At 39.1% G+C, this 15410-nt stretch overlaps 1 protein-coding gene across 3 annotated transcripts in view; it reads left to right on the top strand.

Moving 5' to 3' along the window:
- Nucleotides 1–15410, top strand: part of Wdr37 (WD repeat domain 37) — a 71002-nt gene that overhangs the window by 33283 nt on the left and 22309 nt on the right. For all 3 annotated transcript variants that reach the window (XM_046432047.2, XM_046432049.2, XM_046432046.2), the window contains 3 exons: nucleotides 967–1043; nucleotides 11364–11604; nucleotides 12731–12872. In XM_046432047.2, coding sequence (XP_046288003.1) covers nucleotides 967–1043; nucleotides 11364–11604; nucleotides 12731–12872 — 460 coding nt within the window. The remainder of the gene's footprint in view (nucleotides 1–966; nucleotides 1044–11363; nucleotides 11605–12730; nucleotides 12873–15410) is intronic.

The following is a 15410-nucleotide window of genomic DNA, read 5'->3' as shown; positions in this document are numbered from 1 at the left end:
TTTATGCCTTAATAAGTATTTGAAGACTAAAGTAGGCAAGGAATTTAAACCTTATTATATTGGTGGGTTGTTGTATGATTGGAAAAAAGGGTAAGGCGGCAAGGAGACCAGTGTGTTGGCTATGTCTAGATGTAATACACCAAAGGGTTAGAAAGGAGGGGTGAAACCAAGAGATGCTTAAAAAAGGTACTGATGGAAACTTGGAGATAATTAAAGTAATGGGGATAGAGAAGAGCATTAGACTGCAATTCTATATATTATTGATTTGAAGAAAAATTGGCAAGTTAGGGCAGTAAGTTGATTTCTGCCATAAAAATATACTACTGTCATCATATGTAGTAGTTTCTTTAGGAAGCTCTGCAGCAGTGAAGAGAAGATGAAGGCCCAAATGGTTTTTTTGAGGGGTGAGACGACACCATTCTGGTAAATCTGAGAGCCTGTTCTGGGTTTTGTAGTTCTACCCTTTGTTTTCACTCCTGAGTCAAAGCATTTCTTTCCAAACTTTGGGGAAAAGAGAAGAATAGGGAGGCAGCACAAATAAGTAACAGTAACAGGTGCCTGGCAAATTGTAAAGTCCTATAAATGATGAATGCATTAAAACATCTTAGGTTGCTAAAACATCTCAGAATCTATTTTAGTCACAAGCTATGGTGTAATAAAATTCCTATTAGATAGAAAATAAAATCTACATATTTGTAAATTTTCTCTGAACCTCCAAAATTTTCTACCCTAAAATGAAAGGGGATGTAGTTTTATAAGTAATCATAATCCTGATTTTGTACATTTACTCCTTTGAATAGAATTGTGTAGTCTGTGAATTAACTACTTAAATCAAGAATATTTATTGCACCAAATAATCACTAAATTAGAAAAATCTGACTGAGGTTTCTTAGCCAGAGCATAGCAGAGAGCACATTTTATGTATGATGTGTACATTGGGTAATTTTCCCCAATTTCTCTCTTCAGCTTCTGGAGATCAGACTGCTCACATTTGGAGATATGTGGTACAGCTGCCGACACCTCAGCCTGTTGCTGACACTAGTGTAAGCACATTTTACTTATCCATAAAACTCAATATGGTCCTACTCATGTACAATTCTGGGCACTTGCAAATTTTAGAATACATTTATAGTATCTGGTGTGGACTGAATGCTTGTATCTCTCTGCAAATTCATATGTCAAAGCCCCTCATCTCCAATGTGGCTGTATTAGCAGCAGTTGGGATCTCTAAGGAGTAGTTAAGGGTTGAATGAAGTCATGAGCATGGAGCCCTAACCTGAGGGCATTAGTGTCTTTCAAAGAAGGTCACCAGAGAGCATGTGTGTGCTTGCATAGTGTGCTCTTACACTGTCCCTTGCTCTGTCATTTTTTTTTTCTCCTCCATCATTTGAGGAAGCCAGGAAGAAAGCCCTTACTAGAAACCAAATTGGCAGGAACCTTGATCTTAGACTTCTGACTTCCAGAACTGTGTGAAAATAAATTTCTGTTGTTTGTATGTCACACAGCCTTATGGCAATTCATTATGACAGTTGGAATTAACTAAGATTTAGCAACAGAAGTGATATGTTGATGTAAGAAATACCTACGTGACTAATATCAAAATATTAGTTAATAGGTAGAGGTTGGAGGTATTTTGAGGTACCTGCTAGAAGTCTAGATTGCTGAGAAGGGATTGTTGGCAGAAATAGGGATGTTAAAGATAATTCCATTGAGGGCTCCGGAAGAAAAGAGGAGAGCTGGAAAGGAAGCTTCTATCCGTTCTTCTTAAAAAAAAAAAAAAAAAAAAAAAAATATATATATATATATATATATATATATATATATATATATATATATATACATCACTATGCACACAGTGTTAAAGGCCATTCTGGTGAGATCTCAGGAGGAAATGAGGAACAGGTTATTGGGAGCCAGAGGAAAGATCAGTCTTGTTACAAAGTGCTAAAGAATTTGGCCAAGAGTTTTGTGGAAGGTAGATTTTCCAGTTTGGATATTTAGCTGAAAGGATTTGTATGGAAAGGATGAAAGGTATGACCTGGTTTCTTCTGTGTGCTTAGAGTAAAACATGAGAGAGAAAAATTGAACTATTTTGAAAAAAAAGAACTAAAACTTGAAGATTTAGAATATTCTCAGCCTATCCCTATTACAAAAATCAAGAAAGTTTGTTCTGAAGAGACAATTAAGGGCATGGCTGAACAACTATTTGATAAAGAAGTAATGTAGATATGAACTGCAAATTTAGTTAGCCACCTCAGCAATAGCTAGGAATAGAGAAGAGATTATACTAGTAGAGACACTGCCAGCTGGGAGTAAAGGAAATAGAGAAAATGAGATAAAATCAAATAAGGCTCTCTGTTGAGATTCTACAACCCCCATGAAATAGGGCTGTCTGGCTGTAAACTCCTCCTCATCCTTCGAGACAAGGGAGGAAGGACCTGAAAGTGATTTGGAGATTGATAGGGTCACTACTTTCGTACCACAGGCCCAGTGGACAGGGTTAGTTCCTTCTCAAAGGGTGAGGCTTCTTTGGTTTCTGGGGGCCAGGATGACACTGCCCAGTGCCGTGGGTGGGGCTGCCCAGATGAGGCCCAAGGAGACTGGGGTGGTGATGCCATCTTGGTGGTTTTGGAGGACAGACCATTGAGCCAACAAGGATTGTTTGGGGGGTCTTAAGATCCGTGGAAATTTGCCTTGTTCAGTTCTGGCCTTGTTGGGAACCTGTTGTCCCTTCTGTCTGTCCTGTTTCTCCCTTTTGGAATGGGAATGTTTATCCTATGCCTGTCTACCATTTTATTTTGTAAAAATAAAACTTGCTTGGTATAGTTCATAGCTGGAAAGGAATTTTGCCTCCAGAAGAATTTTATCTGCAGTCTTACCCATACCTAATTTAGATGCTACTTTGTTAAGACTTTAGACTTTAGGGCTGGGGATGTGGCTCAAGCGGTAGCGCGCTCGCCTGGCATGCTTGCGGCCCGGGTTCAATCCTCAGCACCAAATACAAACAAAGATGTTGTGTCCACCGAAAACTGAAAAATAAATATTAAAAAAATCCTTTCTCTCTCTCTATCTCTCTCTCTCTAAAAAAAAAAAAAAGACTTTAGACTTTAGTGCTAATGCTGGAATTAATATTAGAGTTAAGATTTGGGGACTTTTGGGATGGAATGAATGTATTTTGCCATGTAAGAATGTCATGAAGTGGGGGCTGGGGTTGTGGCTCAGTGGCAGAGCACTTGCCTAGCATGTGTGAGGCACTGGGTTTGATCCTCAGCACCGCATATAAATAAGTAAAAAATAAAGGTCCATCAATAACAAAAAAATATTAAAAAAAAGAATGTTATGAAATTTGGAGGACCAGGGTAGAATGTTATGGATTGAGGTTTGTGTTGCCCCAAAATTCCTGTGTCTTAACCCCCAATGTGGCTGTATTTGGATGAAGGGCCTTTAATTAGGAAGTAGGTAAGATTGAATGAGGTTATAAGGCTGGGGCCCTGATCCATTAGGGTTAGTGTCCTGAGAGGAAAAGACAACTAGAGCACTTGCTTTTTCTCTCTTATTATGTGAGGACTCAGCGAGGAGCAGAATGTGCCAACCAGGAAGAGAAACTGCTCTGGTTGGTACCGTTGTCATGTTCTGCTCTCCAGGACAGTTTAAGAAGATAAACTTTTTCAGCCACTCAGTATGTTTTTGTTATGTTCTGGCATATTTTATTTTGTTATGGCAGTTCAAGCCAAGACAAGACCTAAAAAGAAGTATCTTCATACATGGATATGCTTGCTTTAGCCTTACTTTCCACAAATATTAAACATTTATTATTCATTCTTTTAAATTTTATGTTTAGGTTATAATTCTTAGTGTATTATATATGTAAAAATAGACACCTTGTTAATCTTTTGTGGATTTTTATTACCACATTAATTAATGACTTATGTGGCATCATCATTTTTATGTGGGTAAAATTTTAATGTAGGTAACAAAAGGTATTGCACTTTGAGAAGAAATATCCACCTGTCCTTAAATTACTTTTGTACCACTTCATTCTGAGTCAGTAGATATATGATCACATGATGGTTTTAATTATTCTTGGAATGAAAATTATCCTTCCTAGTTTCTGTTGCACTGTAAATTTTAGCGATGTTGTCATCACAGTGGTTAGTCTCTTTGCTGCATAAGCAGGTAGAAATGGTGACAGCACATGATTTTATGTAGTCAAGTGCAAGTCTGTGAGGTTTCAGTTTGTGTTGGGCTGTGATTGTTGTGAGGATATCAATAATCTAGTTTTTATATTTCTGTCTTTGAATATTAATTTACTTTTCTGCTTTGTAAACATTCTAAACATCATTGTATTGGAGGCAGGTTAAGTAATTAATTCCGGCAATAAATGAGCTTCTTTCAGTTGAAAGGTCTTAACAATTCATTTTTAATTGAGTATGTAGTGGTCCCCCTTAGTCCACAGTTTTGCTATCTGAGGTTTCAGTTACCTGTGGTTAGCTACAATCTGAAAATATTAAATGGAGAAATCCATACATAAATAAACTTTAAATTTTAAATTAAAAAAATACCATTGTTATTATTCTATTTTGTTATTAGTTTTTGCTAATTAAACTTTATCAAATCTATATAAGTATTTATACAGTTCAGTACAGTCTGTTAAAGAATCTGCAGAACCCCTTGGAACATATCACCCTCAGATCAGTGGGACAGTTACATATTTAACAGTTTTTTTCTTCCTTGTAGAATTACCAAACTATCTATTATGTAGCATACTTAAATTGTGTATTAGGGGGAAAAAATTAAGCACTGTTGAGGGACAAAGGCAAAGAAATGAGGGTGAGGATTAATGTTCAGAAAACTCACAAACTGAATATCATCAGGATTGTTTTCCAAATAAAATTTGAGAAACACCAATATTGGTAGAGGAAAAATTTTTGTACAGTTCTTAAAAAGCATTTAATAGTTTACTTGTAATACTAAATAACTTTGTTTTCTCTTCATTATTTTGCTTGCATTTAACATGAGTGCTTTTCCCTTGGATAACTGCTACCTCCATATTTGGGGCTAATGTTGGAGTGAGAGGAGCTTAGTTTGAATTAAAGATGAGCCTGCGTTATAGATGTTTGGATGGCTTCAGTGAGCTCCTGCCTCACCTCCTTGGTAGTAGGCAGTACCCTTCTGTAGTTATTGCTGGATGAAGATGCTTCTTAATTGAAATCAGCTTGTTTTCTTAAACTTTTGCTGGCCAGTCTTGACTCAGATTTGCTTAGCAATTCTAAACCTAGATTTTTAAGACAGACTCTAATCTGTTAAAATCTTTGTCTTAAATCAGTACAGTTTTCTCACAGATGTGTTATCTTTAAAATTTGCATCAGTGAGTTTTATTTGTGAGTTATCCACAGTGTTGATTTATTTAAGAAATATTTGGGTATGTAGAATAAAGAGATTTTAGATTACCAAGTAAATAGGTGTTACACATTTGTTTTGTGACATTCAGTCATTAAGTAGTAGGGTTAATTTTTTCCAACCCAAGGTGGGAATTGAAAGGAGTTAACTAAGTGGCTTCGAGTGTGGTCTTTGCAATGTTAAAACACGATTCAGTGACTCTTTGATTTTGAGGACTCAGTAGATACTTTATCAGTATTACATTGGCAATTTCTGGACATTTTGTTAAAATATTGCTGTCAGTAAAACCATTAAACACATTAATTAGCTCTAAGATGGTAAAAAAACCACACATATATATGTATGTATGTATGTAATTTCTACTCTTTCTAGCCCCTGCCCTTTGTCAAAAGAAGGTTAAAAGAGCTTATAATTATTCTTAATACTGTACAGTACCTTTTAGTATCTTGTGTAGTGGAAGAATTACTTGTGTAAGGTGTTAACTTTGTTTCACCTTTTAAAACAGGGATCCTGACAACCAGGAATTCCAGGGCTCCCTTCCAAGCTCCCACATGTCCACTCTGAATGTTCAGTCCCTCAGTTGAACTTTCAAGTGCCTCACACTAAATGTGACCCAAACCTCTAACACATGATCTTGCTCCCAAACCCCCTCAGGTGTTTCCTGTGTGAGGAAATAGTTCTATTGTATACCTAGTTGTTTATTTCCTTCCATCAAAAAATACTTACTGAGTAGCCTCTTGGGTTCACTGTTCTAGGTCAGGGTTCTAGCGGTTAACAAAACTCAGAAAATTTGGAATTCTATTAGACTTCTCTTATCCTCACCCTCCTTCACTTCTAAACAGTCCACGGTTCTTAAAGCCACATTTCTCTGTTCCTGGGATACTGCTTCTGTAGAAGTGTCTACTAGCACCTGCTATCTCCCCAACCAGGGACAATGCAGGTACAGATGAAAAGGACTGCTCAGGAGCAGCTGTGGGAGTTGGGAAGCCTTACAGCCTAGAGGCCATTGCCTTCTGAATGGTTCCACAGGCAGCACCAGGGACAAGAGTCAGCCAGACACCAGACTCCGAGCTGGATGTTCCCAGTAGGAATTTAAGATGATGTGGACTTCCTCCTTCCCGCTTGGGTGCAGCTTATCTACTTGGTGTCATTTTTAACTTAAGCAGCATGCCCCAGGAGTGAGGCACTCATCTCCTGCTGAAGGAAAAAGGTTTTGTCAGCCCTTTACTCTTCCAGTTTTACAAGCCCTTATCTTTTTCAGCCTGATCACTGTGGTTGTGGCTTTCCTAGTTTCTCTGCCTGAGGTGTGGCTGCCCATGACACTTCCTTTTGGTAGTCCATAAGGAATGATCTTTCTAGAATGCACATGCTGTCACCTCAGTGCCTTCCCCTTGCCTTCAAGGTGAAGTCCTTTCAAAATCCCTTCTGTTTTGATGGCCCTTTGCCAGCCTTTCCAACCTTTTATTCTATCACTCCTTCTCTCTGCACCCTCAACTGAACTCAGTGGCTCTCGCTGCCCTGCACTTAACAATTCTCTCCTTTTCCTAGTGTACCTCCTTTTAACCTACATGAACTCCTCATCCTGCACATGTTGCTCAGATGTGGCTTCCTTAAAGGGTTAGACCACCCTTGTGCATTCTCAACACATCTTTCTCTTTTTCTTTATGGCGTTTAGCGTAATCTAAAATGGGTAATGTGTTGTATGATCATTTATGCTGAACTCTCTCACAAGATCATGAATCCTCTCTTCCTGGAGAAATCCTACCTCTGGCTAAATCTCTCTTTTTTTTGGTCCCTTTCCTGACTTGAGCAGTGAGCACCCTGTGGACAATCTGGGTTGATTTTGTGGCCCTGCACTGCTACCATTCCTTTTCCCAGCCCCCCACTCTGCAACTGAAACTTTTGCCTCTTGGTTCTCTGAGAAGATGGAACCAGTTGGAAAGAACTTCTGTACACATCTCCCCCTGCTCATGTGTCATGGAACCAGCTGTCCTGCAGTCAGGGGTCATGACCTTGCCTCCATCATTAGGGTCCTCTTCCTTTTCCTCTTCTTGCTTGGATGTTGCTCCAGCAATGATTCCCTCTGCTCTGTGTCATCAGAAGTTTCTTTCTTGGGTCTTTCTCAGTAGCACATCTGTCCCACAGCCTACCCAGAACCACCACTCCATTAGCCTTCTTATGCTGACCTCAGAAGTGTTACCTGTGCTCCTTTTCCTCCTGAGGCACTGTTTTCTTGGGCCAGCTTTGTGCCCCTGCCACTTTGTTGAGCCTTGTCTTTGACATCCCTCCCTGTTGTCCACCCAGTGGACATTTACAGGCTGCTTCTTTGCCTCCTTCATTTTATTTCTTGTCTGTGATCCTCTCTCCACTTCATACTTTATTTCTCCCATTTTTTTCCCTTACTTTTGAGCCTTGCTGTCTGGCTGTCTTCCTCTTCACACCTCTGTTTTCATTTTAGATGCTCTGCCTGCTCACCTTTGTGTAGGGGTCTCCTCTCTCCTAACACTCCATGGCTCACCTGCTGTCCTCCCACACTAGTGCCAGATGATCTCATTTATCACCCATGGCTTTACCAACTATTTGTTGCTACTGATCCCAATAGTGTGTACTGTATGTGGTTCTCTTTTTAAATCCAGAATTCTGTAGTCATCTGACTCTTCACTCCATCTCTCCTTGGATGTCCCATAGCACTGCAAACCTACTGAAATTGAGTTCTGGATGTTGTCCCCAGTCTGTTCCTTTTGTTGTGCTATCCATCTCAGAAATGTCACCATCTATCCAGTGGTTTGGATAAAACACCTTTTTTTTTTCTCCTTCTTGGGACTTGGGATTGGACTTAGGGTACTTCACCAGTGAGCTATATCTCAACCTTTTTCACTTTTTATTTTGAGACAGGGTCTTAGTAAGCTGCTGTGGGCCTCACTAAGTTGCTGAGGCTGGCCTCGAACTTGGATCCTCCTCCTGCCTTAGCTCCTGAGTCACTGAGATTACAGGTGTGCACCATGGCACCCAGCTGGGCTGAACACTTTTAAATTGTCTGCAAACTCTTGTGTTTTCTTATAGTCCATGTAAATATCAATCTGTCAGCAAATCTTGAAGCTCTACCCAGAGGATATTCGTCTCATCTCTGTCACCACTGTTCTAGCCCAGGCTGCCTTCTGTTACCTGCACCTTTGTACTCTTTGAATTTCTCCCTGTTGTTTCCAGGGCGGCCATAACCAAGTACTACAGGCTGGGCAGATTCAACAACAAATTTGTGTCATCACAGTCCTGGAGCCTGCATGTTCAAGGTCTTCCGTGGCTTCTCTCCTTGGCTTTCAGAGAGCGGCTTTCTCACTATGTGCTTCATGGTTATTCCTGTGTGTCTGTGCTCTTCTCTCCTCTTAATGATGCCAGTCTTGGTGGATAAGAGCTCACTGTGATGGTCTCCTTTACCATCAGTACTGGCTCAAAGGTCCTCTTTTCTAAATACAGTCACATTCTGAGGTCCTAGGGGTCAAGAATCAGCCCACCACAGCTGCCTACCCTCTTCTCACTTTCCCCTTGTTCACACAGCATAGATCAGATTCTGTCTCATCCCTGCTTAAACTGTGATGATTTTCCATAATACATGGAATAAAACCAAAGTCTTTTCATGGCCTACTCCCCCGCCCCCCATATTGACACCCTCATTTTTTTTTTTTGTAGCACAGACAGGACTTCACACTGTTTGCTCTGCAGTTCCTTTCAGTATTGGTATGGCTTACTCCCTTTCTTCCTTCACAGTCTGACTCAAGTGTTACCTTGTCAGAGTCTTTTGTCAATAATTCTGAGTGAATTAGCAGCCCTTGACTATCTACCCCTTGTCTTATTTTTCTTCACAGCACATACCACTACTTGACTGTGTATATGTACATAACAAATATTCTCATACTAGTACACATACATATGACATATTTCCTTGCATATTTATGCACATTTGACATATATTCTTATACTTGTGCGTGTATATACATGTGACATACAATTGTTTTGCTTTCAGTGTGAACTTTATTTTTTCTTTTTTGTCGGTGTATTATAGTTGTACATAATGGTGGCATTTGTTGTTACATACCAGTACATGCACACAATATAGCAATATCATTTGGCCAGTATCTCTACCCCGTGCTTCTCCCCTCTATCCCTTCTTCCCACCCCTCGTCTCCTTTCTCTATTCTCCCTTTACTTTTCGTGTGACCCCCCCCCGCCCTTTTCTTTCCCTTTTTCCTCTATAGCTTCCACGTATGGGAGAAAACACACAACCCTTGACGTTCTGACTTTGACTTATTTCACTTTACATGATGGTCTTAAGTTCCATCCATTTTCCTGCAAATGACATAATTTTATTTTTCTGTGGCTGAATAAAACTTCATTTGTGTGTGTGTGTTCTTGAGCACTAATTATGTATTAGCACTAATTATGTATGTACACACACACACACACACACACACACCCCTTTTCTTTATCCACTCATCTGTTGATGGACACCTAGGGTGGTTCTATAGTTTGGCTATTGTGAATTGTTGTGCTATAAACATGGGTATGTATGTATCACTATAGTATGATGACTTTAATAAATTCTTTAGGATAAATAAATACCGAGGAGTTGGTATAGCTGGGTCATATGGTGGTTCTGTGACTAGTCTTTTGAGGAACTCCCCTACTAATTTCCACTGTGGTTGTACTAATTTACAGTCCCACCAATAGTATAAAAGTGTTCCTTTTTCTCCACTTCCTCTCCAGCATTTATTATTTTTGTATTCTTGATGGCTACCATATGACTAGAGTGAGGTGAAATTTCAGTGTAGTTTTGATTTGCGTTTCCCTAATTGTTAATGATGTTGAACTTTTTTTCATATACTTATTGGCCATTTGTGTTTTTTCTTTTGTGAAGTGTCTGTTTAATTTACTTGCCCATTTATTAATTGTTATTTGTTCTTTTTGGTGTTTTTTGAGTTCTTTATACATTCTAGGTATTAATCCTCTGTCAGAAGATAAGATTTTCTTTCATTCTGTAAAATGTAGGTTCTCTTTTCACATTCTTGTTCCCTCTGCTGTGTAGGAGAAGGTTTTTTGTGTTTTTAATTTGATCCTATCCTACTTATTAACTCTTGTCATTATTTCCTAAGCTTTAGGGGCACTCTTGAGATAGTTGTTGCCTGTGCCTATATGCTGGAATGTTGGCCCTACATCATATTACTGTGTGTGTGTGTGTGTGTGTGTGCATGAGTTTCTTCCTTGTCAGAATAGAAGTTCTGTGAGGGCAAGGACTTTGACAGTCTTGTTTATTCCAGCGTTCTTACCACATAGAATGAACGTAGTCTTACATAGGACAGATGGTTTTTGTCCCCTTTTCTGCCATGTAAACAGTGCCCGGTCTGTTTGTAAGCACCTGATGAATATTTGCTGAATGAATAAGCATTTTCTTCAAGCTTAGACTGACTGTTTTATCTTTAGCATTTGACAAATTCTTCACTGATACCGTTGGAAAATAAAGTGAATTCCCATATTGGTATACAGTAGAATTCTATAATTATTTTAGAATTATAAGCTTGTATTAATTCCTGAGAACTGATGTTAGTGATGTTTAATTGTATTTGTTTAGTTTTATATTACATTTCTACTAATAAGTGGCAAAAAGTTAAAATGTCAAAAATCATTTTATTTGTCATTTTCTTGGTCAGTAGAAATGGATTATATTTCATTTGATGTCATTGTGGTCTGTAGTGTTTTTTTTTTTTTTTTTAACATTTGGCTTTCAGTTTCAGCCAATCATAAAATTGATAAATATTCATTGAGCACTAATTATGTATTAGATACTATATTTGTATTGGTCATAATGATGAATAAGACCTAGGATAGATGAGACCAATCTGATGGTGTAACCGTGACAGAAAAAACTCAAGAATCCCAGGAAATCTTTCTTTTGTGATTTTTACCTTTAGCAACAAATATCTGGAGAAGACGAAATAGAGTGCTCTGATAAAGATGAGCCTGATATCGATGGAGACGTGTCTAGTGACTGCCCTACTATTCGGGTTCCGCTGACATCTCTTAAAAGCCACCAGGGAGTGGTCATAGCTGCTGACTGGCTAGTTGGAGGGAAGCAGGCAGTGACAGCCTCGTGGGACAGAACAGCAAACCTGTACGATGTTGAAACGTCCGAACTTGTTCATTCTCTGACAGGTACCTTAATAGAACATGTTAAATTGCTAGTTGGTTCTTTCAGTTTTTGTTTGCATATTTATGTTTGTTGTACAAATGACTTTTTGGCCAGAATTGTGTTTAGTCTTCTTGGCTCTTCCATTGTAAATTTTGGAGATCATTTCTAATTAAATTTATTGATAGCTAAATTTATTTTATTTTTAGGATATTAATTGTAGCATAGAGTATCTCAATGTTTGAAGTATAGTTGTATTGGTTTTCTATTTCTCTGTGATAATTTCTATTTCTATAGACATAGTGACTTAAAACAACAGGAATCCACTCTCATGGCTTCCTGGTCTGTTTCTGGGTGGATCTTTCTGCTCCTCTGCTCAGGGACTTGCAGACCAAAGTGAGGGTGTTGTGGGAGCAGGACCTCACTGGGGCATGTGATCCTCTTCTGAGGTCCCCATTATTTTGCTGTCAGCTGGAGACTGCTTTGAGCAGCTGGAGGCTGCTCTGGGTCCCTCTGAAGGCCTTGCCTCACCGTTGCAGTTTGCTTTCTTCCAGGCCACTAGGAGGCTGAATTCTCCCACCTCTGGAAGGGCCTGGTTAGATGAGGCCACCCAGGACAAGCTTTCTTTTGATTAACTCAAAGTCAACCCCTTTAGGGACCTTAATTAATTACATCTGGAAGTTTTTTTTTTTGTCTATAATGTATCTTAATTACCAGGAGATACTCCATTTAAAGATTTTGCCCAAATGCAAGATAAGGACATTGTTACAGTACATGCCTTTTACTGAGGGACAGAATATTAGGCCAATAGAAATTATTCTAGAAGTGAAGGATTAAGATTTAAGCTTTTGTACTCAGCCCATTAGTGATTTTTCTGACTTCTTGTTAGGATCAGAAAATGGGTTGTATGTCCATATAGTTCCCTGCTCCTTTAAAGTGGCTGCCTGAAGTGAACCTAGCTTCTTTGAGAAAGCTGGTCCCACCCTGACTGCTCATGTTACTAAGTGATTCCTTTAGGTTTTCTTTTCCATTGGCTGTTAGCAGTGGTGTTTATAAAGAGGTATTTTTAAGTTTTTGTATTTTCAAAAAGTTTCACTCTAATTACGAATCTGCAGGTAGATGATCTTGCACTTTTATCATCTTTTATTGTAGGGCATGACCAGGAGTTAACTCACTGTTGTACACACCCCACTCAGCGGCTAGTGGTGACCTCCTCCCGTGACACGACCTTCCGTCTCTGGGATTTCAGGGACCCTTCCATTCACTCTGTGAATGTTTTCCAAGGACACACGGAGTGAGTTCAGAGATATTAACTATTTATGAAAAAAGATTTATGAGTTACCATTAAAACTTAATTCTAATGTTATTTTTCAGTAATTGCACCTCTACTCTTTCAAATGACTGTGCTTTTCCTAAATATTTAGCTGCATTTTCAAGGAATTTTTAGGGGATTAAGAGAAGACTTTAATGTTCTGTCAAGAAATAGGATGGGAATGGAATGGGGTGGTGAGGAGACAGAGGGAAAAGGAAGGACCAGGAAGCACTCTAGGCTTGGTGGAAGGACGGTCACGTCCTCCATTGAGAGGGTCTGACTGCAGCTCTTGCTGGACCCTCCCAGGTTGTCTTAGTGCAGCTTTCCTTGGTCTAGTCTGGTTCTGTTATTACTTGTGTTTTCAGGTGTGTTCTGGTAAAAGATATATTCTCTCTCTCTCTCTCTCTCACACACACACACACACACACACACACTAGCATGTGTCTCTCTCTACTTGGATTTCTCTCAGACATCTTGAGCATGAGGATGTCTTAACTCTTTCTTTCCACAAACCCATTCTTCCAGTTTGATCCTTCTCAGTAAGCAAGGAGACCATCTGTCCAGTTCCTTGTGACACAAATCTTGAAATATTTCTTGATGATTCTCTTTTAAAAATCTCTCTTTCGCCATTCTTCCATGTTACCCCGCTCCTGGTCCATTAGTAAGAACCCTTTCCATTGAGAAAGGGGAGGAAATGTGGAATGAATGTAACAAAATCATGCTATGTGCATGTATAAATATACCATAGTGAATTTCACCTGTGTGTGTGTGTGTATGTGTGTGTGTGTGTAGAAAGCACCAATCAAAAATAAATGAGTGAAAGGAAGGTCAGTACAGTAGAGGGGAGAAGGAGTGGGCGCTGGGGAATGAAATCAAATTCCATGCTTGTATGATTTTGTCAAAATGAACCTATTTACATATAACTAAACTGCTCTGATTAAAAAAAATAAAATAAAAGAGTCCTGTCCAGGCACACTTCCCCAGTATTCCTCTCCACTGCTCCCCCTTGTACTACTGCCCCCCTTTACAATGTCACTGTCTCCAACGTGGATGACAGTGCTTGTTCTGTTTGATACTCTGCCATTTTTTAAATGAATGAATACTTCTTCATTTGGCTACTGAAAAATATGAAAAATCTTTTATATATTTAGTGTTAAATATTAAGTTGTAGTTTCTTGTTTAAAATGATAATAAAATATTTGAAAGGAAAATAGGACGAAGTTTTTTAAGAAGCTTGAGATAGAAAACAAGGATGTGTAGGAATTGTTTATAATTGTGGTCCGTATTGTAAAAGTATATTGAGGTCTTTTTATGTGACTTGGTCTGTTCCAGGAGCTGCTTTTGTTTTGAATTATTTAATCCTAATGTGAGATGGGTTTTTATTCTAGTACCTCAGGTAACGGTAGCCAATAGAAATTATCTTCCCGTTCTCAGTGACTGACACAACATAGTGTTGTCACTTTATCACACTGCAGAGTAAACCTAGCCCAGCCTGACCCCCCGAGAGCTCCAATGTGGGACTCCATCTCATATGGACCTCAGTCCTATCTGCCATACTCAGGGTTGGGGATGAGGCCACAGCACCTGCTTCTGAACCAAATGAGCCTGGATGTGATGTGCAGTACATACAGAAGGGATCCATGTGCAAAGGTTGCACCTGGCAGTCCTGCACACTCGTGTGGGGGTGGGAGTGGGGGCCCTTTCTGCTGTAGTGCTATTCTTCCCTGGAGCATACAGTGAAGGCAAACCAAGGTTCAGAGGACAGGAGTGAGGATTCCTACCCACTCTTAACTTGCTAGCCTGCAGATTCTTTCTAAACTTTTTATTTTTAAAAGTTTTAAGCCTACACTAAAGTTGAAAGAATAAGAAGTAAATGCCCATTAACCCTTCCCCTGAATTCTCCTAGTCACCTATCGTTTGTGTGTGTGTGTATTTTGTTCCCGGGGATTGAACCTGGGACACTTAACCACTTAGCCACATCCCCAGCCCTTTTTTTCTATTTTAGTTAGAGACAGGGTCTCACTGTGTTGCTCATGGTTTTGCTTAGTTGCTGAGGCTGGCTTTAAACTTGCAATCCACCTGTGTTAGCCTCCTGAGTCACTGGGATCACAGGCATGCGCCACCGTACCCAGCCACCTATTGTTTTTATTCCAATTTTTTTTCCTTTCTATCTTGTGCACACATGCACAAACTATATATTTATAAAATACGCTTATTTTCTTTGGCTGAGCCCTCCAAGCATGTTTCTTTTTAAGAATTAAGATGTTGTCCTATGCAGAACATTATCAATTTAAGAAAATTAACTGAAATTCTCTGACACCATCTAATGATCTGGATTATTTTCATATTGATCCAGCTTTCCCTTAATTTTTCTTTGATACTTTTTTTTAGATGTAGGATTTAATAAGGATTCACTCACTGCAGTTAGATATAATGTTCTTTGGCCACTTATTCTATGGCAGTTGTCCACACAAATTTTTTGTTATATCTTATGACTTTTTAATTATTTTTGTGAAGAAT

The sequence above is a fragment of the Marmota monax genome, unplaced genomic scaffold (assembly GCF_021218885.2).
Source record: "Marmota monax isolate L192 unplaced genomic scaffold, Marmota_monax_Labrador192_F-V1.1 WCK01_AAM20220418_F8-fsc00071, whole genome shotgun sequence".
Taxonomy (NCBI): Eukaryota; Metazoa; Chordata; class Mammalia; order Rodentia; family Sciuridae; genus Marmota; species Marmota monax.
This window is presented reverse-complemented; position numbering and strand designations above follow the sequence as displayed.